Source organism: Poromitra crassiceps (assembly GCF_964638095.1).
Source record: "Poromitra crassiceps genome assembly, chromosome: 28".
NCBI lineage: Eukaryota > Metazoa > Chordata > Actinopteri > Beryciformes > Melamphaidae > Poromitra > Poromitra crassiceps.
In genome coordinates, this window is record NC_139651.1 from 3517894 (window position 1) to 3543008 (window position 25115).

At 45.2% G+C, this 25115-nt stretch overlaps 1 protein-coding gene across 1 annotated transcript in view; it reads left to right on the forward strand.

Moving 5' to 3' along the window:
• Positions 1 to 25115, forward strand: part of adamtsl3 (ADAMTS-like 3) — a gene marked incomplete at its 5' end in the record, with an annotated part of 209171 nt that overhangs the window by 69020 nt on the left and 115036 nt on the right. Inside the window, one exon of the mRNA XM_083662451.1 lies at positions 20095 to 20222. Within this exon, the coding sequence (XP_083518577.1) occupies positions 20095 to 20222 (128 nt within the window). The remainder of the gene's footprint in view (positions 1 to 20094; positions 20223 to 25115) is intronic.

Here is a 25115-nt window from a genome sequence, read left to right on the forward strand (position 1 = left end):
CATGCACAGAGGCTGTGCTGTAACACAGCAGTAACATGCACAGAGGCTGTGCTGTAACAGCAGTAACATGCACAGAGTCTGTGCTGTAACACAGCAGTAACATGCACAGAGTCTGTGCTGTAACACAGCAGTAACATGCACAGAGGCTGTGCTGTAACAGCAGTAACATGCACAGAGGCTGTGCTAACACAGCAGTAACATGCACAGAGGCTGTGCTGTAACAGCAGTAACATGCACAGAGGCTGTGCTGTAACACAGCAGTAACATGCACAGAGGCTGTGCTGTAACACAGCAGTAACATGCACAGAGGCTGTGCTGTAACACAGCAGTAACATGCACAGAGGCTGTGCTGTAACACAGCAGTAACATGCACAGAGGCTGTGCTGTAACACAGCAGTAACATGCACAGAGTCTGTGCTGTAACACAGCAGTAACATGCACAGAGTCTGTGCTGTAACTCAGCAGTAACAGACACAGAGGCTGTGCTGTAACACAGCAGTAACATGCACAGAGTCTGTGCTGTAACACAGCAGTAACATGCACAGAGTCTGTGCTGTAACACAGCAGTAACAGACACAGAGTCTGTGCTGTAACAGCAGTAACAGACACAGAGTCTGTGCTGTAACAGCAGTAACAGACACAGAGTCTGTGCTGTAACAGCAGTAACAGACACAGAGTCTGTGCTGTAACACAGCAGTAACAGACACAGAGTCTGTGCTGTAACAGCAGTAACAGGCACAGAGTCTGTGCTGTAACACAGCAGTAACATGCACAGAGTCTGTGCTGTAACAGCAGTAACAGACACAGAGTCTGTGCTGTAACAGCAGTAACAGACACAGAGTCTGTGCTGTAACAGCAGTAACAGACACAGAGTCTGTGCTGTAACACAGCAGTAACAGACACAGAGTCTGTGCTGTAACAGCAGTAACAGGCACAGAGTCTGTGCTGTAACACAGCAGTAACAGACACAGAGTCTGTGCTGTAACACAGCAGTAACAGACACAGAGTCTGTGCTGTAACACAGCAGTAACATGCACAGAGTCTGTGCTGTAACACAGTAGTAACAGGCACAGAGTCTGTGCTGTAACACAGCAGTAACAGACACAGAGGCTGTGCTGTAGCCGAGGACAAGGCTGTGGCTCTGCAGTGGGGGAAAGATGTGTTTCCGTATCATCAGCATCTCGCACTATAATTGTCTTGTTTCTGTGCCGACTGCCATCCTGCAGGACGTCTCGCAGGCCCGCAGAGAAGCCAGAGTCTTCACAGCATGTTGTCAAAGTCATGGCTCTTATAGATCCTGCACCATATAACATAAACATAATCATAAACATGATTCTATTATAGATATTATGGACATGCCTTCTGCTTCTATAGATGATTTGTCTTATAGATATGCATTTTAAACCATGCCTGGTCGTTACAGATGATTTTTTATTATTGCTGTAATGCTGTTTGAGTACTCCAGATGATCTGTCTGTCATTTTAACATGTCTTTACGTGTCTTCAGGTACTGTGTTGTGCCACAAATTGCAATGTTTTCTACTACCACTAAACACACGTGTTCCAACCAATCGCTCACCGACTCGTTTGGCAATCCAAATGTTCAGCAGAGCACTGGCAGTAGACCGTATCACATTTCCACTTGTCCGCGGCGTACGTCTGTGTGACGGACAGCTCGTCGGCGTTGTTGTCGTGAAATGTAAAACCAGCGGGTCAAGTGCTGCTCAGCCGTGGACGCGTCGACTAAGACAGATGGCTAAGAGCAGAGATCTGCCTGATACTCGCAGCACGACTGGGCTCGCTGTCAACTGATGTAGTCGTCATAGCCTCACAGCCTGTTGAAGAAAACGGAAGAAAACGGCCTTTTGAATTGAGATTTTAGTCACGTGAATTCAGTCACTTACTCACCGACCGAACGCGAGTACGAGTTCAACGAGAAGTAATGACATGCAGCAGCTCTCCAACTGTACGTGAGAAACATGAGAAACACCTGGGAACGTTCAGATGTGGGAGCCGGACACACAGCCGTCACACTCTGAAAATGAATGGATCCCAATGGAGACAACAAACAGTGTCTTCTTACAATACTACAATGTTACAATTGTAACAAACAGTGTCTTCTTACAATGTTACAATGTTACAATTGTAACAAACACTGTCTTCTTCAGTGATAAAGAGGCACTTCCCCTATAGTTAATTCCACTTTTGAGAAAGGCTGAGAGACAAGATGTGCTGAAATCCGGCATGATAATTACACTCATGTGTCGATGTTTGATTCTCATCAAGACTTTGAGGTTAATATAAAATAACAATGAATGTTACCGTAGCGCTGAAAAACCTCGCAGTACAGCCATTTGTCGCAGTCGCTCCGTTAAAACCTTATTAGAATAATGTCTTTTTAAAGCTATCACTTTTTCTCCATCAAGAAAAAGTAAGTATTTAGTAACATATTTTAAGAAATTGCTGTAATTAACTGTGTTCTCGACGATTGCTTTCGGGAATCTTGCATCCCCCGTGCCCTTAGAGAGCGTTTTGCTCCTGTCAGGGGAGCAGAGAGATAACAGGGCAGAATAACTCAGATAACACTGATTAAGATGACATGATAAACCCCTGACTCCATTATCACTAATAGCTAGATGGATAACGTATGATGGTCCGACGACGACGCAGCCTTTTATACCTTCTTCGGATGATCATCAACAAGCTGACAAGAAGTCAGGTTCCATAGGAAACAGCCATGAGGCCGGTCGCTGTAGCCTGCGAGCGAGAGGGAATGACAACGATTACCTCAAGGCTCCCCCGTCTCGCACACAGACACAAGTGATTTACGGCGAGAGACTCCCTATTTCTCACAAACACAGTTTACGTTTGGGCCCCGGCCTTGAGACTTATTGCAGGACAAATTAGCAGCGGGGGACTTAGCTGGCTGCAGCGCTGCATACCCCGGCCGGCGCTCCGAGGAAACAGGACTCTGAGCAAATGTTTGGACCGGCACCGATGACGGATGGCGAGTGGGTGGCCTACGTGCGCGGAGGGGAGATCACAAACTGTTAACCCCTTCTCATTCACCTTATGTTCATAACGGTGGGCCAAATTATTTTCCGGGTCGTGTTAACACTTCCGGCGGGTCACGCCGCAGAGATGCTCACAAGTCCATTTTTGCAAGTCCAAGTCAAGTCTCAAGTCTTTGAGCTCAAGTCCAAGTCAAGTCTCAAGTCTTTGAGGGGCAAGTCCAAGTCAAGTCTCAAGTCTTTGAGCTCAAGTCCAAGTCAAGTCTCAAGTCTTTGAGGGGCAAGTCCAAGTCAAGTCTCAAGTCTTTGAGCTCAAGTCCAAGTCAAGTCTCAAGTCTTTGAGGGGCAAGTCCAAGTCAAGTCTCAAGTCTTTGAGCTCAAGTCCAAGTCAAGTCTCAAGTCTTTGAGGGGAAAGTCCAAGTCAAGTCTCAAGTCTTTGAGGGGCAAGTCCAAGTCAAGTCTCAAGTCTTTGAGGGGCAAGTCCAAGTCAAGTCTCAAGTCTTTGAGGGGCAAGTCCAAGTCAAGTCTCAAGTCTTTGAGGGGAAAGTCCAAGTCAAGTCTCAAGTCTTTGAGGGGCAAGTTCAAGTCAAGTCTCAAGTCTTTGAGGGGCAAGTCCAAGTCAAGTCTCAAGTCTCTTATGGATGAGCGTTCTATCATCTGTAACATGTCATCCGGTCTGCTTAGAACACTGCATAGCTAAAACTAAGGAATTCAAAGCATGTACTGTATTATCCTCACTCCTTTATCTATTAGCATACATTATCAGCATTGATTGGATGACAACAGTATAGATTTCCTTAATGTTAATGCACCAAAAAAAATAAAGAAAATAAAAAATGATTGTTCACAAGTCCCAAAACTCAAGTGCAAGTCAAGTCTCAAGTCTTTGAGGACGAGTCTCAAGTCAAGTCTCAAGTCACTGTGAGTGAGACTTAAGTGCGACTCAAGTCCAAGTCTCAAGTCCAAGTCCCCATCTCTGGGTCACGGCGCCAAATACAAATGATCAGGTCAGGTCAGATAAACGTTATCGTCGTACAATGACGAGCACTTTCTTGTAAAAACATACCCGGAACTCCAACAAAGAAAGCTTCAGATGGTTTTCTCTCCTCCCGAGCGCAGCGTGAGCCACTTACGTCTATAAGACCTGCAGACGTCAACGTAATTCCCTGGAATGCGAGAATTAACGAGCCAGGCATTACATGGCGTTGCATTCTTAGACATTGCCGTTTGCTTTTATTTGGTATGTTACATGCCAATTGGCAAAATGATTAGTTAATTCAGAGTTAGATGATATTGGAGCAGCCGGCTTTTTTCTTTTTCTTGTTTTTAGCCGGAAGTCACAGTCAGTAAGTAATCAACAAATTGCTTATTTTTCAATTGATTTTTTACTACGGTGCTGTGCGCCCACAGTGTACAGCAGAAACTCACTATCTACAAATTACATTCGTTCTTTATGGAGAAATATCGGAATAATAAAAAACAAGTGAAAGATGTATTATAGGCAGGAAATGTAACTTGAACTATGCATCTCCACACCACGTTCGCTGCCAATTTTCACACAACTCCCAGCATCCTTTTCTCACATCCAGAACGAGCCACAGATAGGCTATATTGCCTCGGGGAGCGTCCTCCAGAACCCTGGACTCGCTTCTTTCCGTACTGTACGAGTCCAAACGGCACATCATTCAGCGCTTGTCACCGTCAAGGCTCAGAGATGAGCTAAACAGAGACGTAGCCGCCTGCGTTAAGAACTTTCGTATTGTAACCTTGTATGACATCTCGCAAAAGCTTTGGGGGTATTACATCTCTTGGCAGCGCCGTGGAGCCTGGACTCTTTGCGCGGCTATCGGGAGTACTGCCTATTGGCTCAGAGGTGATGTATTAGTACCGCTCAGAGAGAGAGAGAGAGCTTGGCTATAGGCTGGGGATGTGCTGTACAGCCAATCCAGCTGCGTCGCAAAGGTCCAGTTGCCAGCAAAAGTGAAGTGAAAACCAAGTCATCATCGACTTCAGTTGTACTGTACTGAAGTGGTTTTCTCTGGAGTTGTGCTGGAAACTTCCCTGTGTGTTGTTATATGAACAGACTCCACCTGTGCTGGAAACCTCCCTGTGTGTTGTTATTATGAACAGACTCCACCTGTGTTTCTCACCTGGCATGAGGGGGGAGGAGGATGACAGCATTTTCATTTTTGGGTGAGCTGTTCCTTTAAACATAAAAATGTGTTCCTGGGCTGTTTTTGTACATGCACCTGTGTGGTGCGAATACAGAACAGGCGGACTTGGGTCTTCAAGTATAAAAATATCAACTTTAATTCCTATAAAAAAAATGCATACTAAAAAAGGGGAAAAGGAGGGGATTTGGACCAAATGGAGGCACAAAGTCTTTGAGCAGCTTGGTCTGTGCTCTGGCTGCTTCCTCCCCTCTACACATGTGAGGGAGGGGAATGTGTAGCAATCAGTTGAGACACTGTCAGTCACTGGTCTGTTGCCAACTGACCTACATAAACCTGCAACAACCTGTACTGGTCATTTATATAGATCAGGATCAATAGAGCATGTATTGATCGATGTATGGATCACTAACCCCCCCCCCCCCCCCCTCTCTGTGTGTCTCTCTTTCTCACACACACACAACACACATGCACACACACGCACGCATTCAAAATCAAGTACATCGCACTAATTTCCCCTCTCTCACACACGCGCGCGCACAGAATTCAAACTCAAGTACCCTGCACTAATTCCCTCAGGTACGAACAGATTGTTTGCTGCTTAGGAGCTGAAATATAATTAAAAGTCAATGAAGAGCAAAATTGCTATTTTGCAGGCTGTTGATATCTCAACAGCTCTTTGAGCAAAGGGCAATTAGAAAAAGTGTCCAGGGGAGAAGAAAGAACCCGCAGTGTGTGACGCTAATTATAGTACCTCGATAATGTCGTTAAAAATGAATGAAAACGCTCCTCGGTGGCTTAACTTGTGTTATGGAGGCTGAGACAATAGATATGTATGTCAGCAGCATTGTGGGTGGTGCGCGTACAATAGATATGTATGTCAGCAGCATTGTGGGTGGTGCACGTACACTCCTACAGCAGAGATAGATATGTATGTCAGCAGCATTGTGGGTGGTGCACGTACACTCCTACAGCAGAGAGAGTATGGATGCTCACAGCTTTGTGATAGCTGAATAAGAGTTACGTAGATGATGGTTGTAGCAGCTTGTAAGGACTGTATTGTTTTTTTGTGTTGTTTACCAGGTGAGGGGGCGGGTGTCAGAGAGTAGCTAGTTTTGAAGAAAGAGAGGATTTTATGGAAGAGGAAAAAGAATATATATATTTTTTGTGAGATAGTAGTCATGTTTCCATTACCCTCAGAAATGCGCAAAATCTAAATATCGCAATAGAAATTGGGTAATGGAAACACGTGAATTTCGAAAAACCTCCCAAATATCGCAAAAAGTTTTTGCGCTCTCATGAGGTGGTTTTTCAGACGTGTCGATATAGCAGTTTATCACAAAAGTGTAATGGAAACACATTTTTTGCATTTGCATGTCATGTGACCCATCTTCTCCTTTGGAAAAGGAGCGGAAAATGAAAGGAAATGAGGAAGAAAGGGTTTGATAAGCCGTGGCAAAACCTTCGCAGCAAGTGGAAAACTTTGAAGCAACGCTACCTAGCAGAAAGACGAGTGTTGTGCAAAAGCAGAGCCGGGGAAAATAGATCATGTTTAATGACAGAAATCGGTCCATGGTGACAGGCTGCCTGTCTGTGTGCGCGCAGTTGTAGGCTACCTTTTTTCCTCTGCCTCTCGCGCTCACTGCATTCACCGCAGCCAGCAACATGTTGACACTCATTTTCTTTTGAATTGATAATCAGGCTCGTTTATATGCGTTGTAACTTCATGTTGTCATTTGCATTGACCATTGGTTGGATTTGAGCATGCAGGGGACGGGATATGGGGCAGATCCCCGTGCGTAATCACTGTGGCAGCTGCTGCAACGGGGAATTGCGTTCAGGTGTGTGCGCCGTCAGTCCAAACTCAACTTCAATGGAAACGCCTACAAGTCGCAATTGTACATTGTCGAAGTTGTAGAAATATCGCAATTATTTTGCGAAAAACTGTAATGGAAACACAGCTAGTGTCTGAGTGAAAGTGGGTGGAAGCCATTTGGAGAGGTAGTGTCTACTACTGCCTACTTCTTCAGGATGCTGCACCAACCAAAAGCAGCTGCGGACCTAGTAGATGAACAAGAAAGATATGAATTGACCGTTAGTTAAAACAATTAAAGCATAACTAAACCCTCAAAACACCTTTTTTCACCGTATTTTGGTATTTAGTAGTGTTGTCGATGGATTGATGTCCAAATACATTTTAGCACAAACTTTACAGATTGTTATATATACGCATGGAGGCTGCCCTCTACTGGTTCAAACCCAGCTATTGCAATTGAATTTGATGTTGGTTGATTGGGTGTCGGTAAGAAAGAAAACACGTTATTTGTATTTGTTTAGTAACACAGTTCTTATGATCCATGAAAGCGAGCACTGGGCAGTGTAACTGACAGACTTCAGCACTGGACAGCGACTCTACCTGGAACATTATTCACAGCCATGATACAGTGCCATTCTTACCATTTGGTTGCCAGCTCTCTCAGGTTATCACTCAAACCCTGGATCAACGGTTAGAGAAGCGAGCTTGTGACCACAAGGTCGTCGGTTCAATCCCCGAGACCAGCAGGGTAAATCTGGGTGGGGAAAGTGGTAAAGGCAGGGCTTGCTGCCCCTGGCCCTTAACCCCAACCACTAGTGGAGCTGCTCAGTGGCCAGCAGATCAGAATGAGGTTGTACTGGGTCAACTTCTATGAATGTGTGTGTGAATGTGAACAGGGCGCTCCTGAAAAAGAGAGCATTGCTCTCAGTGAGACTCCTCTGAATAAATAAAAGTAAAAAGTTCTTTCTAGCTTAGCTTCTTCCTCTGTGTGTCCCAGTTCATCCGTTGTCCATGATTAACTTGAGTGTTTTGGTATACCTTGGCACTTCTCACCTTGGCCCACGCAACAGTGATGTATTAGCTCCACCAGCAGCTTCCTCTTCTCTAACGGCGGTGCTTTGTTCCAGACCAAAGTCTCCACGACCCTGTTGCACTTTGCCTACAGTGCCCCCCCGTGGACGGGAGGGATTGAGCATGTGCTTACCGTGTGCTCAGGGGAAGGGGAGGAGTGACCAGCATCTGGTCACGTGACAGTAAACTTTATTTAAAAAGGCTGAAGACACGTGTGCTGCAAGCATTGCATGCATAGTACGCAAACAGCATGTATTGAAGTTAGCCTGCCGTATGCTGAATCGCTCTACATGCGTCGTTAAAGCAATAGGAAAGAGACAGATTCAAGAAGTAGCCTATATAGCTCAACTGCAAAAAGTAAATTCAGCTCTAGATTCTTGTCTGAGCGGTTAAGTTTCTTACTGAAAACATTGACATTCTATCCGTGCTGCTGGTCGGACACGGTTGTCTTGCGGTTCATCTCGGAGCCGGTACTTGATTAGATTGGGCTGATGTGTGAGATGTCTCTGGGGGAGAATGGTAAGTGTGCCGTGGAGGAGGAAGTCAAGACAGGATCCAGGAAGATGCCTCCTCTCCTTGGCTGTTTCTCAGCTCACTCAGCATTTGTCACCAGAGTCTTAAGGTGTGTTCACACCGACCTATTAAAGTTTTTCGCTGGCGTCGAGTTTACATACAAAGTCAATGCAAACGAGCGGTTGAGCGTATATTCGCCTGGGAGAAAAATCGCTGGGCGTCCGAGCGGCAGAGACAGAGCGATAGGGAGAAAATTCGCTCGTCGCCCGAGATGAAATATCCCAACTCGAGCGAAAATACGCTGGTATCAGTCGCTCGCTGTTCAACGCTGATTGGCTGCCGTGTGAGAGTGAGTCAAGGATCACACTGGCTTGGAACAAACCGCTGGTTTATTGTGTGGCAACAAACCGCATTGACAGGCTGACAGCTGACATGAAGTGAAGTCTGTACTACCGGTATGGAGCTCGCATTAGGAGCACGCTGATAGGCTTTAGCTTGTAAACAATGACGGTGGCTCGTAGTGGACAAATATCATGACATTGCGTAACGTTACAGCCCCCACATGTCCGTCAATTCTTGTGCCTGTTGATGAGCGATTTAAACAGAGCGACAGAGCGATTCCAAAGGGTTGAATCAAGCGACAGAGCGAAAAATAAATATCTTGGTGTGAACACGGCTTTAGTCTCAACGCCAGACCCCATGAGGGTTCTTACGCTGATACACTACGTTACTGCTGCAGATCTCTCTCTGGGTCTGGGACGCTTCCCCTCAAGCCAGCTGGGGTCGGCCAGTGAACCGTTCACTTGGCCAGTGATTGGCCAGTGGTGGATTCAGTCTTCACCAATGACCAATCAGTAACTAACGACTTTGCGATCAGTGACGGCATGGAAGGCGCAGCCCATTTTTCTAACCGCTCTCTCATTGGGTGCTACGACCTGTCACTCATTCAATTTCATTCATTATTAAGGCTATGTGTGTGGATTTGATATTAAGGCTATGTGTGTGGATTTCATATTAAGGCTCCCCCCCCCTTCCCGAGAAACCAGGGATTAAATGTTGATTAGGACGCAGAAAATGATTTATGCTGTTTGTGTAAAGTGCTTATGTCTGCTTACAGTAATTGCCTGTTTGATTTGTGAGTAATGTGTGGGGCTTCCGTGGGAGGATTTCGCAAATCCTCTCCTCAATTTTTTTTGGCAGCAACCCAATGAATATTTAATGGTGTTTTGCCAAAAGAAGAAAAAACACACAAATGATTTTTGCGATTTGTGTGTGTGTGTGTGTGTGTGTGTGTGTGTGTGTGCGCATGTGCGTGTGTGTGTGTGTGTGTGTGTGTGTGTATATGTATCCCTGGCCGTAAACGGAGCGTGATGAGGCAAGTGGTCTCAGGCAAACCAGAGCTGTCAGTCTCTTGCTTAGCTGTTTGCTTTGGCCGGGCTGCAGCTAGGAGCCAGGACAGAGCTGTGTGTGTGTGTGTGTGTGTGTGTGTGTGTGTGTGTGTGTGTGTGTGTGTGTGTGTGTGTGTGTGTGTGTGTGTGTGTGTGTGTGTGTGTGTGTGTGTGTGTGTGTGTGTGTGTGTGTGTGTGTGTGCGTGCGTGCGTGCGTGCGTGCGTGTGCGCGCGCGCGTGTCCTTCTTTGGCACCTGTCATCCAGGTAATGAGCCCGGGGGGTTTCATCGAAACAGCTGGAAGCAGGCCAGCGAGCCCTTCGCCTGCCCAATAAACCTGCAGGACGTGCGGAGCGGAGCCCCAACAGAGGCGCCTCAGTGCGCCTCAGTGCGCCTCAGGCTGGATGCTCTGTAGGCACCGTCTGTATGGATGCACTGACAGCACTTCACCACTGATTCTTCTTCCCTGGACATTTTACCCATCAGCTGATGATATACCAAGCACCAATCCGGTTCCACGACTTAACTGAACGATGGTGACACAAGCCATTACTTTGGTGTCAGTCAGCATCACATTGATATGTAATCCATTTGCCTCCATTAGAGAGAGCTCTCACAGGCGTGTTGTGTGGAAAAAGGAAGAGAGTAGTACAGCACACCTGCTGGCTGAAGAGAGTAGTACAGCACACCTGCTGGCTGAAGAGAGTACAGCACACCTGCTGGCTGAAGAGAGTACAGCACACCTGCTGGCTGAAGAGAGTACAGCACACCTGCTGGCTGAAGAGAGTACAGCACACCTGCCTACCTCATCTTGAGGTGAGAGGCAGGCCCGCGTCCAGGATGAAGTGACTGAGGGGGCAGTTAAAAATTCTGATGGGGCAATAGGAAAAAAATGGCCATGCCAGTTTTTCTCCTCGCCAAAATTGTGCCTAACTTTGGAGCATTATTGCACCTCCTTGCCAACAAGCTAGCATGACATGGCTGGTACCAATGCATGCTCTTCGAGTATGATACCAGAAACTTCACATTAAACCCATCAAGATGTGCTACCTACTAGTACTATATAGGCTACTGAGGAACAGCCATTTGATTTGTATCACTTTGAAACCGGGAGATTAACGAGATAAATTAGCAATCGGGAGCACAGCAGGAGAAAAGGTTAAAAATATCGATGACAATATATCTGTGAAGTGTTGGCAGGTATGATAAAGTCTGCACCCCAGTAAAGTTTTTTCTTTCTTTTTTGATCTAACTTACAGTAGTCTTGTGTGAAAATTCAGCAGTGCTATCCCACTTTAACTTGTTGTCATTGTGACATGGGCAGCAGTATCAAAAAAAAAACTCTCGTAACGAGACAAGCCCGTCTTTTATTGTCACACGAACACCACAACACATGCATGCGGCCACAACACACTCATGCTGACGGTGGCCGGTGAAAAGTGTCCTCTGCATTTAACCCATCCAGGCATGTCCTTTCCTCCGGGGGGCAGGCCAGGAGCAGTGGTCGCTTTCTCGTACAGCGCCCGGGGACCAACTTCGGATGTTGTCGTCACTGGTCGGATGACGATGATGATCTGATCTTCTGCATGTTTTTGGTGGGGGGGGGGTTATATACGGAGGAACCCCCTGGGGGAGCACGGGGAGAACATGCAAAATCCACACAGAGAGAAAGGCCGTTACGACGAGATAACCCACCTGGGCAGTAGGCGCTGAATATATGGGGGGAACACAACCACAGCGCCCACAGTGTCCCAGGCGAGAATCGAACTCAGGACCTTCTGACTGTGAGGCGACAGCTCTACCACTGAGCCACCGTGCCCCCGCTCAGCGCTTGCTCAGTGAGGTGAACTCCTAGGCGGAGACCTGGGTAGAATTCATTTGCTGTAGGCGTTGCAGCTTTGCGCCGACTCGGTGTAAAATCGCCCCTGCCACACATTGTAATCAGATCCATCTGTCTGTCAGAGCCGGTACTGCATCAAATCATCGTCTCTCACATGTCTGTCAGAGCCGGTACTGCATCAAATCATCGTGTCTCAAACAGAAGAGATGCACAAGCCTTTTCCAACGCGGCAAGCCAGAGCAACGAGCGGAGGTCGCTGGATCAGGAGCCCGCTGACGTTTTGGCATCAAAATTGGGAACAAACGGTTTCTTCTTTCCAAAATAAGATAATCTGCAATTTGAAAAATATGACATCTGTCCCCACATAATGACTGTTGGCCTGTAGCACAGCTTGCGCAAGTAGAGTGTGGCGTTGCTGTTGAGGTTATTAATTATATTTGTGGGCTGCATTTCAAAGAACAAGCAACATTTACAGGATGCAATCATCCGGGATTTTGAAATCTAAAACCTACGAATGACGTCATCATTTTGTCGAAAACAATGGAATGACTCAAACTCAGTGACAGATACTGGCCTGCTATCCATCCAGCTATGCGTGCACTTACTCACACGACCACAAGAGGTCACATTCATAAACATCGTGGTTTTAAACTTTTAACCCGCTTGAAAACAGTAAGGCAATCTTCCTCAGTGGCACTGGCAGGCTGTGGCACCTCAGGGGAAGCCTGTGGCATCAGTGGAAGGCAGTGGGATGCAGTGGCAGCCTGTAGCATTTAAGTTAAGTCAAGTTTATTGTATAGCCCTAATTCCCAAGCATGTCTCAGAGGGCTTTACGGATAATATGTCTAGCTAAGTCTAGCTAAGCACTGTCAATAAACAGGATTGAACAATCTTAGAGAGAGAGAGGGAGATAGAGGGGGGAGAAGGGGGACAGAATAGAGGGGAGGGGGATAGAAAGGGAGAGAATGTGGGGAGGAGAGAGAGAGAGAGAGAGGGGAGGGAGAGAAGAGAGATCAGAACAAACAGGGTGTACGGGCTCGGCGATATGGTTGAAATCATTACCACGATCATATCACAATCAGTTAGGTTCTTCATTCATTTTATGTAATCACTTCCGCCAAGAAGGTTATGATTTTGCACATTTTGAAATAACACAGAAGAAAAATTCACCCTTTACACACCCGACGAGTGACAGAAGCACCGATCTGCACGCACCTAACTGTTTCCTCTTCCCTGGCCTGGTAGGTTGGTCAAATGTGGCTGGATGGTCGTTCAATCTAACTTCACCAATGTGTTTTGATGCCCGGGGAGCTCATGCTTTCATGTATGAGGAACATCGCCAGACCAATTCGCGAAAATGCGAATCAGAGCAAAATAATATATGAGCTGGCAGATTGATCAGGTTCCCAGGCTACTCGGTTTTGTGACTACGTACCTCGGGATGGAATCATTTTTTCTGTCAAAGTATGGGTGTCGCAAAACACCCGCAGCAACCGCTGCTGCGGTGCCCCGTGCCACAGGGCTGCCACTGCGTGCCACAGCCCGTCAGCGTCACTGTCTGGGAGGATCCTGAACGTGGCCTGAACGTGATTTCTCTCGCAGTGCTGGACAGTAACGGAGAGAGACAGAAAACGAAACGGTGATCAGCCCTCCTTACTCTGCAGTGGAATAATTGGACAGTATAGCAGTGCTACGAGGAAATTATAATAATCAATTCTCAGTTCAGTCCTGTCGGGGGGGGCGAGATTTCTATACAACGCCAACATGCATTTGCACATTTCATTTGAGGCTTTTAGCTGAAACTCTTATCCTCAGACTGAGCTTCAATTCATTCATCACCAAGCAACAAGAGCCATCGTGTAAGAAGAGCGAGAACTGGACAGAGAAAATAGAATAACAGTGAGATCGAAGGGATTTCGGACTTCTCGACATTCAAATTCAAGCACAGCCAATGGTGTTGGTGGACGTTCTGACCTAAAGCTATCTTTGAATGTGTCATGTGTTACATTCTGTCTTCTAACTATCTTGCCAGATCCGACCTTCTCTTCCATCCATGTGATTCAATGTCCACAGCTTTCCTCCGGAGCCATGATTAGATCATTTAAGGGTTGTTATTATTTGTCCGGTTGCTATACATGATGTCATTGTCACGTCTCAAGTGGAGACTGTGTGTGGAGAGTGTGTGTGTGCTGTGGGTCAGTAAACACACAGTGCTCACAGGCACCATAAACAGCTGAACAGTTAAAGGAACACTCTGCTCATTTTCAACCAGCTTTGTATCATTAGAACATCAGTAGTATATCAGAAAACTGTAAACGGGTTTGAAGTCTGTCATTTAATTTGACAGTTATTGAGTGTTAAAGTGTGGACCAGTGACATCACTGGTCCACACTAACTCAAATGAATAACTCATTAACTCAAATCAACTCTCAATAACTGTCAAACTAGATGAATGATGAATAGTTTGACAGTTATTGAGAGTTGATTTGACTTAATGAGTTATTAATTTGAGTTAGTGTGGACCAGTGATGTCACTGGTCCACACTTTAACACTCAATAACTGTCAAATTAAATGACAGACTTCAAAACCGTTTACAGTTTTCTGATATACTACTGATGTTCTAATGATACAAAGCTGGTTGAAAATGGACAAAGTGTTCCTTTAATGTCGATCAAGGCCGCTTGCAGTTGGTTTTTGCACTTCTTCTCCATGGTATTTTGAGGCCCGCTCTCCTAGTGTGAGACCTCCGATGCAATCAACCAGGGAATGAGCTTAATCACTTCTAATGAGTCCGGAGTCCAACCTTCCAGCCACATGAACCAGACAGATTTCACAGCTCGCAGCTGCTGAGCGAATCTGCAAGCATGAACACCTTCAGACATATTCTCAGGCTAGTTTCAAAATCTATTTGTTCTTCAAGTGGTCCTCCTTGTTTTGTTTTGTTTCTCTCTACCCCTCCATCTTTGTTGCTCAGCACTCGTTGCTGTAGTGTTTCTGCACTGCGCTTCCCGCAGACCACCTGTCAATCAAAGAGTGTTTCCTGTACGGTGACGTCTTGGACTTCCTGCAGTTTGAGTTTGTGTAGGTGAAGCTGTGAACAGCCAGCAGTGCTGCTCACACTACAACTCACTTCTTCTATAGAGATAGAGGATATTTTTTAAATAAAAATTGTATATGGAAACACAGTATATAATAGGGATGTACTGGTATCGATACAGGAACATACCAAACAATATCATAGAAATCCCCCAGTATAAAAAACCTGATACCAATAAGTGTAGCCTATATATACAGTACCAAGTAACTTATTTCTGTCATTTTCACACTGGAGAAGGATGTCAGATTTTTTTGATGGGGGGGGGTTATATCTTAATATGCATTTCTCTCTAGCATTTTTGTTACATTACATTACATTACATTACATCATTTGGCAGACGCTTTTATCCAAAGCGACTTACAATAACACATTTTTGTCAGTAATAGAGCAATCAACTATGGAGCACAATCTATGACAACTACAACTTCTGAAGGAACAGTGGTACAAGTTTAGGTTAGTGGTACAAGTTTAGGTTAGTTTTTTTTTTTTTTTTTTTTTTTTTAGAAAGAGAGAGAAATAAGTTACATCAAGAAGGGCCCAGATGGAGCCTGAAACAGTGCGTCTTTAGTCTTTTCCGAAAGATCGGCAGTGATTCAGCCGTCCTGACCGAAGGTGGAAGCTCGTTCCACCATTGGGGTGCCAGGGACGAGAAGAGTCGAGATCGGGGATGAGCGACTTTTGAGCCCCCGTAGCGAAGGAGGGGCGAGGCGACCTGCACTGGTGGAGGAGCGAAGGGAGCGCTGAGAGGTTTGGAACCTGACCATAGATTGCAGGTACAAATTGCAGGTGTCACTTTGTCCAGTGACACCACGCTAATTATCACCATATTAACACATTGTAGATAAATAAAAGGTTTTGTGCTTTGGGGTGCTACAGTAGCTACATGTTGCTACTAGCTATGTGGCAAAGAAATGCAAGAGTGGACTCAACGTGCGCTACACACCTACATCGAAGTCAGCCAACTGAAAACACATGAAACAGACTTGATAAATAGCAGATGGCATCATCCACATCCAGACAGACTCGTAGTGATATCAAGAAGCGATGCATTCCCTGTAATCCCATCAGACACACTGAGATATTTCAGCTGCTGGCTATTTTTACTCTGTATGAGCTGCTACAAGCAAACAAGTGATGCAGATCTGTTGATCAGCTCTGAAGACTCTGCTGCAGATCCAGTGTGAAGCAACCTAATAGGATTTGCACCTGTTTTCATGGCTTTCTCAGGCAAAGTGCAACTATGTGATCCCATTTGGGATTATAACCGAAGAATGGAAAAATAAAGGAATAAAAGGAGCCGATACTAAATAGAAGGGTGACCTAAATGAATGATCGGTAAGAATGAAGCATGCTTTATTCTCTGATCTGGCAGGCTACGTTCTACTGAGACCACTGACGCTTTTTAAAGCAACCGACAGTAGCAGGCTGGTAGGTAGCAGGGCACTGCTGCCGAGGTGGCCTGAGGGATCTCGGGGCAATCACGGCCAGAGGGAGGAGCGACGGAGGCCATGATGGCCTCTGTGTAACTCCCACCCTGTGATGTCACCTTCATTAGAGTACAACCGGTGACATCACCTGCTGGCACCAACAATCAGCCTGTTGTTTATCTCACTCTATCCAGATTTCAGATACAGTTGTTTCTCATTTCGTTTGGCCACTTTGCAGCGGTACTGCCGACTGTTGGCCGGCTGAGCCCGACAACAAAAGGTAGTTTCATCCTATTAGCTAGGGGTGGGAATCACCAGATGCTCACGATACGATACTGAAACGATACTTGAGTCACGATACGATAGTATTGCGATACTGCGATATTTTCGATATTGCGATATATCGATATTGCGATATATTGAATATTGCGATATCTCGATATATTGCGATTTCTTACTTTTTCAACTGCAAATGATGTCCCCAAAGGAAAACTTTGTCAACATCTGGTTTATATAAGAACAATTTTTCAGTCTGTACATCTGACTTCAACCATTCTATTGCAGCAACATTGTCAAGTAGACAGACCAACAACTTTCATAAAGTCATGTCATAGTTGCATGCACCTGACAAACTGAACTGTTTGTTACAGTCTACTTACAGTCCACCTTAACTGGATGTGTGTGTGGACTACTGTACTTATGTAGTTTTTTTCAACTTCACTTCAGTTACACAAAACATCTTGTGCAGCCCATTCAGTAACTGGGGAATTTGTAAATTACTGTTATGACAAAACTGTTACTGTTAAAACAAAATGAAAATATGCTACCGTTTGTTTACTGCTGGCCTTGGAACTAAAGTTTATAGTAGCCCGGTGGCCTGGCATGGCCTGCAAAAAATTTTTTTTTTTTTTTTTTGCAATATCGATACTTGGCGTCCAAATATCGATACAATATCGTCAGGCAAAATATCGCGATACTGTGGTGTATCGATTTTTTCCCCCACCCCTACTATTAGCGGAGTGCTAATGTGTCTATTCCTCTCTAGTGATTCGCTCTGTCTCTCTGGACGCGGGAGGCAGACAAAAGCAAACGAATGCGGAGCCTGTCTGTGCGGGCGCGTCGCGGCGAGGCTGGAGACTTGCAAAGTGTTTCGCTCCGCCGGCCACAAGGTCAGCCGGTGATCCGGCTCTGGAAGGCAGGGGTGAAATGGAACCTGCGGAGGCATGTCAGAAATGTTAATTCTGGTTGACCGGGCATAAATAACATTGTCAGAGGAATTAGAGTGGGTTCCTGCGCGCCGGCTTTTACTGACACTGCAAGAAATGTTTTCGGCGGAGGCACCTATAGCGTCTCTCCAGGAAAAACAGTTTCTGTGAATTTGTATAATAGATATTTTGGCTATCGGGTCCAACGACACGCGGGTTTGGAGGGGCGCAATTTCAAAACACTCATTTGGAATTATTTTACATAAATACCTCATTGTACGGTATTCCTTCTCTCCCCTAAAACACACACACACACACACACACGCGCGCGCACACGCACACACACACACACACACACACACACACACACACACACACGCACACGCACACACGCACACAGCAGCAGCAGCAGCAGCAGCGCCAGCATAAGATTCCTTCTTTCTCTGGCACCACAGGGTCTGCGGTGACATCACTGACCCGGGGGAAGCCAATTTTCCTATTTTTGGTGACATGCAGCCAGGAAAAACTCTCTCTCTCTCTCCCGTTCTCTCTCTCTCTCTCTCTCAAAGTCTCTCGCCCCCTCTCTGTCTCTCTGCAGCACCACTCCCTCTCTTTCATCTGGGCTTTTAACACAGCAGATAAGATAAGAGAGGCGGGGTCAGGGGGGGGGGGCATCCGGGCCGGGCTACTTGTCTTAACACATATCACTATCATAGCAGCCATGATGTCATGTTGCTGCTGCTGTTTGGGCCAGCGGCCACACGGGGCGAAGTGATGGTTCACTTAGCAGTGAGCGGCTTTTCAGCAGCCCATTCTTCAGCAGAGCAGAGGCACACTTTACTGTAGCTGGCTCATTCCTAAAGCTACACTTTGGATCATTTTGTCAATTATGCAAACATCTTGTATAATGCACAAAATTATACATACAGTAGTCTTCAAGTCAAAGTTAAAGTTTTATTGTCGACACTGCCAGATGTACAGGAGATACAGGGCATCGAAATCCGCCTCCTCTTCCTCCTCCTCCTCCTCTGAAAGAGTTTGTTTCATTGTGTTGCCTCCACCAGAGGCAACTGTGCAGTGCAACTGAGATGCGCTGAATTTGGCTGAATAAATTCAATTAAACAAATAAAATAAAATAAATTGAGTGAATATACTGGTATCTTCTGAGACTAGAAGACCTAACACGTCCATTGGTACCAATCATATCATGGCAATTTGTCGGGAAGGCGGTTAAATAACGTTCTGAAGTTGGGCCAAATTTTGGCGAAGGGAAGAAATGCATGGCCATTTTCAAAGGGGTCCCTTGACCTCTCACCTCAAGATATCAGGATGAGAATGAAAAAACATGCAGTTTTTTGCATGCCGTAAAATGTGTTCTTTTTGCCTATTCGATTTTAATATTTTGGAATACTGGGCTAACTAAACAGTATTGGAATTGCATAAATTTGGTGTGTATGAAAAGCTGAAACTCTTGTGGATTCAATGTTTGAAGCGTTGGTTTGAACCATGGAAAATCTCGCCTTGTTGCATTTCTGTACTTGGCTTGTTTAGGTCCGCACGGCCCAATGACACGCAAACCAGCGCTCGTAAACCAAAGTCACAAGAATTCACACAAGTAACTCGTTTAAAGGAGCATGTGATCACATTAGGTCAGGCAGCAGAATGCTGAAGTCCTGCAGGCTGTCAGCTGATCGCCTGTCAGCTGTCCAGTCCAAACAGCACATCAGCTGATCGCCGTCAGTTGGGTCCCTCAATCACTGATCACATTCAAACAAGTCAGTGAGGTGGATTTATCGTCTGACAGCTCACACTGCTGATCAGTCCTACCACTGCTGCTGTTCACACAAGTCGTCAGGATGCTGGTGCAACCTATCTCCGATCTTCTATCTTGTCTGTTTTTATGTCGGTTTTCATATTATTATTATTTTAATGTTGGTGAATGATGTGTCTACTATGTCTTGGGGGGGGGGGGGGGGTTTATGGAGCTCCCTGCACAATCTCTGACATGCAATTCATTGAGGCAGCGTCCTCAACAGCAGAGCCTTTTCTGCCAATAAAACGGTATAATATACTTGTGCTATAAATGGTGCAAACGTCTTTGATGTAAGTGTCGAGCGGTTGAAATGGGCTTTTGCTGGCCATGTTGTGAAGTAATTACACTGACAGTCCATAGATCTTGTGATACATAAACCAGCATGACATCTCGTTCAAATCTCAACTCAACCCGAGAATTTGCCGGCAAGTGAAGCACCATCGCTCAAATACTTTTAATAGCGTAGCATATAAAGAGCTTATCATAGAAACAGTGGGGGGGGGGGGGGGGGGGGGGGGGGGGGGATTGAGAGTAGCCTGCTTTGGTCATAATATCTACAACACTTCTCTGGAGAGTAGAAGCTTTTCACTTCTCACCAGGCCAAACAGACTAAATTCGGAGTAAACCGAGTTGGAATATAACACTCTAAACAGGCTTTTTGATGAAGCACCCCTGTACTGTATGTGAATATCTAATGGATTCTCTGATGATGGAGTGTCCTGGTGTTGTTGTCCCGCTGCAGGCCTCCAGGACGACCCGCTCAGATGAGGACAGGGACACCGGCTGGGACGCCTGGGGGTCCTGGAGCGACTGCTCCCGCACCTGTGGAGGAGGAGCCTCCTACTCGCTGCGACGCTGCCTCAACGGAGGGTAAAGCCTCACTTAACCTTCTAACACGACACTAGTTGACAGCGTTTTGTCTCTTTTCCTTCTGGCACATCTCTGATCATTAACCCATTGATACCTGATGCAGCTTGTGTGTGTATCCCTTTAAGACGGTCTTAAAGGGATACACACACAAATGAGGGATATATACGCAAATGCTGCATCAGGTATCAATGGGTTAAAGAGAATACTTGAAAATTCTACCATGTTGTTGGGGTTGATGATGAAGACTGCGTAATGACCTAACCTGTCCACTGGACACATCAGCGTGTCAGCTCAAACTCACAGATCATCATTTTTCAAAGCACAAAAAATATTCACGGGAGAGATATGCTGTAGAATTGTTCTGATTTCAATCACGTCACTGGAAGACTGGATCGTGTCCTGAAGGTGCATATTTTTAAGATGAATCAGAAAGACTTTGGTAATCTTGAAACTATATTTAGGTCACTGATCTCATGCAAAACACAAGGCACAGTTTGTACAGTGACTAATACTCGACGTGTAACGACTTCCTGACTCGTTAACGAGTGCAATGACTTGTTGACTTGTGCAATAACAAATGGACAGGTACTGTACTTTGAAAACTATTTTTAAGATGCATAAGAGATTTCATCTTGACCATCACATACACAGAGTGAGGCCTGCATCTTCTACGCTATATTCACCACCACATGCTCAGGAACCCGTGTGTGTGTGTGTGTGTGTGTGTGTGTGTGTGTGTGTGTGTGTGTGTGTGTGTGTGTGTGTGTGTGTGTGTGTGTGTGTGCGCGCGCGTGTGTGTGTGCGCGCATGCATGCGGGCGTGCGAGAGTGCAAGTGAGAGAGAGAGAGAGATGGGTTGGAAACTATGACAGAGTCCAGATCGTCTCTATGGACTTCAGTGGTTGGGAGGCATGGAAGCCGGGGGAGACAGTCGTCTGGGTCCAGTCTAGTCTGTATCTTCCTCTTACTGATAATGAAGTGAGTGGGTTAAGGGTGGTTTCACTTAAGGGACCCCGGGACCGTTTCTGAGCCCACTTGACCCCAAACTGACCCCAGGATTGGTTAGTTTGCTGCTTACATGTATTTCTTTACTTTGTGATGACCAGTGATCTATCCTATGGTTTGTACTTTTGTGACCTACAGAATACACGATACGAGTTGTGTTGCCTTTAGCATTAGCTTTGTTTTCATACAGTTAGCTTTGCATTTAACTAGGTCTATTGGTCAAGAGGTTATTGTAGCCTCGCCATGAAATAGGGTTACGTTAGCTGATATCAGAATTGAATTGTCAACTCTTAACGTGAAGCAGTCGAGTGGTGGAGTGGGCTGATTCTGAGTCTGGACCCAGGCAAGTTACTGGATGTTAACGTTATGGACTTGTTGCGTAACCTACTACCTAGTAACATTAATGTTACTGATATCTGATTCGGTAGCAAACGCTCATGTCATTGTCTAACGTTCTACTAATTCTTATGGGTGTTACTCGCTATTAGCAACACAATTCGCTTTTACGCTAACGTTATACATTTTAAGTTGGTCACAGTATAGAAAAGAACACACAAACTTGTATACCTCTTGTACAGTAGGTCACAAAGGTCCAATCCGATATCGTAACTTTGGTCGTCCACTTGGCTACTGTAGCCTACTCAAGATTCAAGATTCAAGATTTTTATTGTCACTCCGTGGTACAAGTATCACATGTGAAATTATTGTGCTGTGAACTCCGTTTACAACATAGTACAAATATAACAGGGCATATGAGTGCAAAAACAACAAGAGACACAACAAGCAATAAGGCAGTATAGTGATAAGACAAGTCAGAGACAGTGGCATATTCACTGCACATACTGTAGGTGCACATGTCATGTGCATACTTTAGACGTACTTAAACTCGTCTTTTATTTGTTTATTTTTACTTGACTTTATTTGTTTATTTGGACGGGACAATGCAAAATGAATGAACACATTGGACAGGAAGCAGATACACATGTTTAAAGTGTAAAAAGTGCCAGATTTAGCATGAGGCTAGTTTCCATCCGCAGTCCCCAAACATAAAAACAAAGAAATCTAAAACTACAGTAAGAACTACATGGGTAACAGAATACACTCGAAAATACAAAGAAGCCAGAACATATTGCAAAGTGTTAACATGTCTGCTTGGCTTTCAACCATCTTCTTCTTGGTGTTTATTGGCGTTTATTGGTTGGTTATTGGCGGGTTGGAATTGTCATTGGGGAAAGTCCTGCTGCGACGATGAGTGCCAAATTCATAAGTAAGAACAGTTTTACTCCGCATCAATAAAATTCGCGTAAAATCACATCGCTACGAAAGTCGGCTAATTGCATCTTGTGGTGATACGGTTTAAATTGAGCATCCCGTTCAAGAGAAACAAAAGAGAAAGAATAAGTAACCAATGCAAACTGGCTTTGGGTTTGCTTTGGAACGTGATTTTATGCTGCGGTTTTGTCATATTAGGACCAGTGTTGCTCCATTGAAGGTAGAGGAAGGCTTTTCTCCCTGCGGGGTGTAGAGTTAGCAGTTAGCATTTCCCCCACAATACAAACGCATTACTGTAATGTAACTACTGTAATGTAACTACTGACAAACATGACTGTAATACTGACAATGAACATTAGGGGTTTGTTTCCCTCTTTCACTGAGACACTGAAAAATAAATATGCACTAAGCTTTGACCGATATGGATTAGGCCAATACCAATATAGATATTTTTGGATTGTCAATTCAGGATAGGGGCTTTCCATAGACAACCACTGTAGTATTGATCAGTTCTATAATAAATATATAATCAATCAAACTGCATCATATCCCTCACATCAGAGGTGGATGGCGCTGACTGGGTCAGATCTGAGTCAATATCAGTGATATATTATAGAGCTGATCAGATATTCCGTTAAACCTATACATCAATCAAACCCTAAAGCCTAATTGATAGCATTTTAAAGACACTTTGGTTAAAAGCCCGCAACCAAATGATACATAAATACAGCTACCTCCATTTTCCTTCCCTAGATTAGCCTCATTAGCACACTGCACTGGGAAGCCCCGATGATGATGATGTCAAAGCTGTGTTTTATCAGCGTGTCCTGTGCATCTCTCCAGGCCCGTTTGAAGTCTGATGAGATGCCGCGGTCCTAAAGACTCCCAGGCAGCGCTTGAGTCAGACAGGCGGAGCGTGGCCTCACTTGGCCCTAAACTCTGATCACAGATCTCCACGCAGCAGCGTCTGGAAGCGATTGGGGACTCCTGATTTGCTCAGACTTCCTCCGCACTGGGAGCTTCACACTCCAGTCATTAGAGAAACATCTCCGAACAAGCCAGCACACCTGCCAGAGCCTATGGGACAGGGGAGGGTGTGCGTGTGTGCGTGTGTGTGTGTGTGCGTGTGCGCGCGCGTGTGTGTGTGTGTGTGTGTGTGTGTGTGTGTGTGTGTGTGTGTGTGTGTTGTGTGTGTGTGTGCGCGCGTGCGCTCGCTACTGCTCTCTGGTGAGGGCCAGTTTAACTTCTGGATATAATTAGTGGGGACATTCTGGAGAAATGAGTTCTCATTCCCCAACGAGGGGGAAAGAGTGAGGAAAGAGCGTCGTTAACTCTCGCGGGAGTTAATGACGTCGTGCGCCGTTAACGCTCGTTAGCTGCAAACAGCTGCATTCGGTTCATCGCTCGCTCGCCAAAATGAATGAGCTCGTTCAGTGAGCGACGACGCTCTGTTAGCACGTTGACGTTAACGTCAAACACAGTGTTCCGTCCACAGAGCCTATTGATACAGTATATTCAGGACTTTTACAGGAGTTTGTATAGTGTCCGAATTCTCATCTGTTAATTTGATTCACTATACAGCTAGTCCACTCTAAAATACCCACAATCCAGAGCAATTTCTAGTGAACAGAGAATTTGCCGTACAATTTCTCCAATATACCACAATGCAATGCTGCCATGTTTAAGAAGAGGGAGGTAGTGTCTGAAATAGGGATGTTCATCAGTTATCGAAAATCGATAATTGATCGTTAAGGAATGGAATCGATCATGTGGAATTCTTATCGATTTTGTTATTGTTAATTATTATTATTATTATTATTATTTTTTGTGGACTAGGTTTGGGTGGAATTTGTTCCTCCTCGCCCCACTCAATTGCACAGCCAACTAATGTGAGGTGGAGCTTCATATAGTCTCTAGTTTTCTGGCTGGGCACGGGCCTTTGTGCCAACAAAACTGTTTTAAACATGGGGAATTCACACCAGCATGCGCCGGGGACAGCAGAGTGTTGGAGAGGAGACACATTGAAATAAAGAGTTCATTGAGGAGAACACGTTGTCTTTCGTATTTTCTGCCATAGGCATTCATTTTGTAATATATATATATATATATATATATATATATATATATATATATATATATATATATATATATATTTTTTTTTATATTATTATTAATATGATCGATAATCGATAATTGATCGTTAATTTTCCCCGATTTTCGATTATGGAAAATTTTCAAAATGAACATCCCTAGTCTGAAACTCTTTTGATTGTTCCTCATATAGTTCACTATAAATACGGGGAATAGTGAGTGCGTGAATGAGTGAACACATATAGTTCACTAATACTGATGGAACAATCGCTCCCCTCCTCTCTCCCCCGCTGGTCAGCTTTCACATTACAATATTTCTTCCGCGCTCGGAAACGGTACAGAGTTCACTCGCGTCATCAACTATGCCTGGAGTGTATCCTCGTTGTCAATGTGGTTCGGAACGGGTTGGCTTTCACACTCGCAAGTGTTCCGTGCCCGGGCAGCACGCCAAAGCGCTCCCCACCAGACCTCCTTTTCAAGTGGATCCTGTCACGGTTCCCTGTTGCGCGCCCGGGCGGCGGAACGG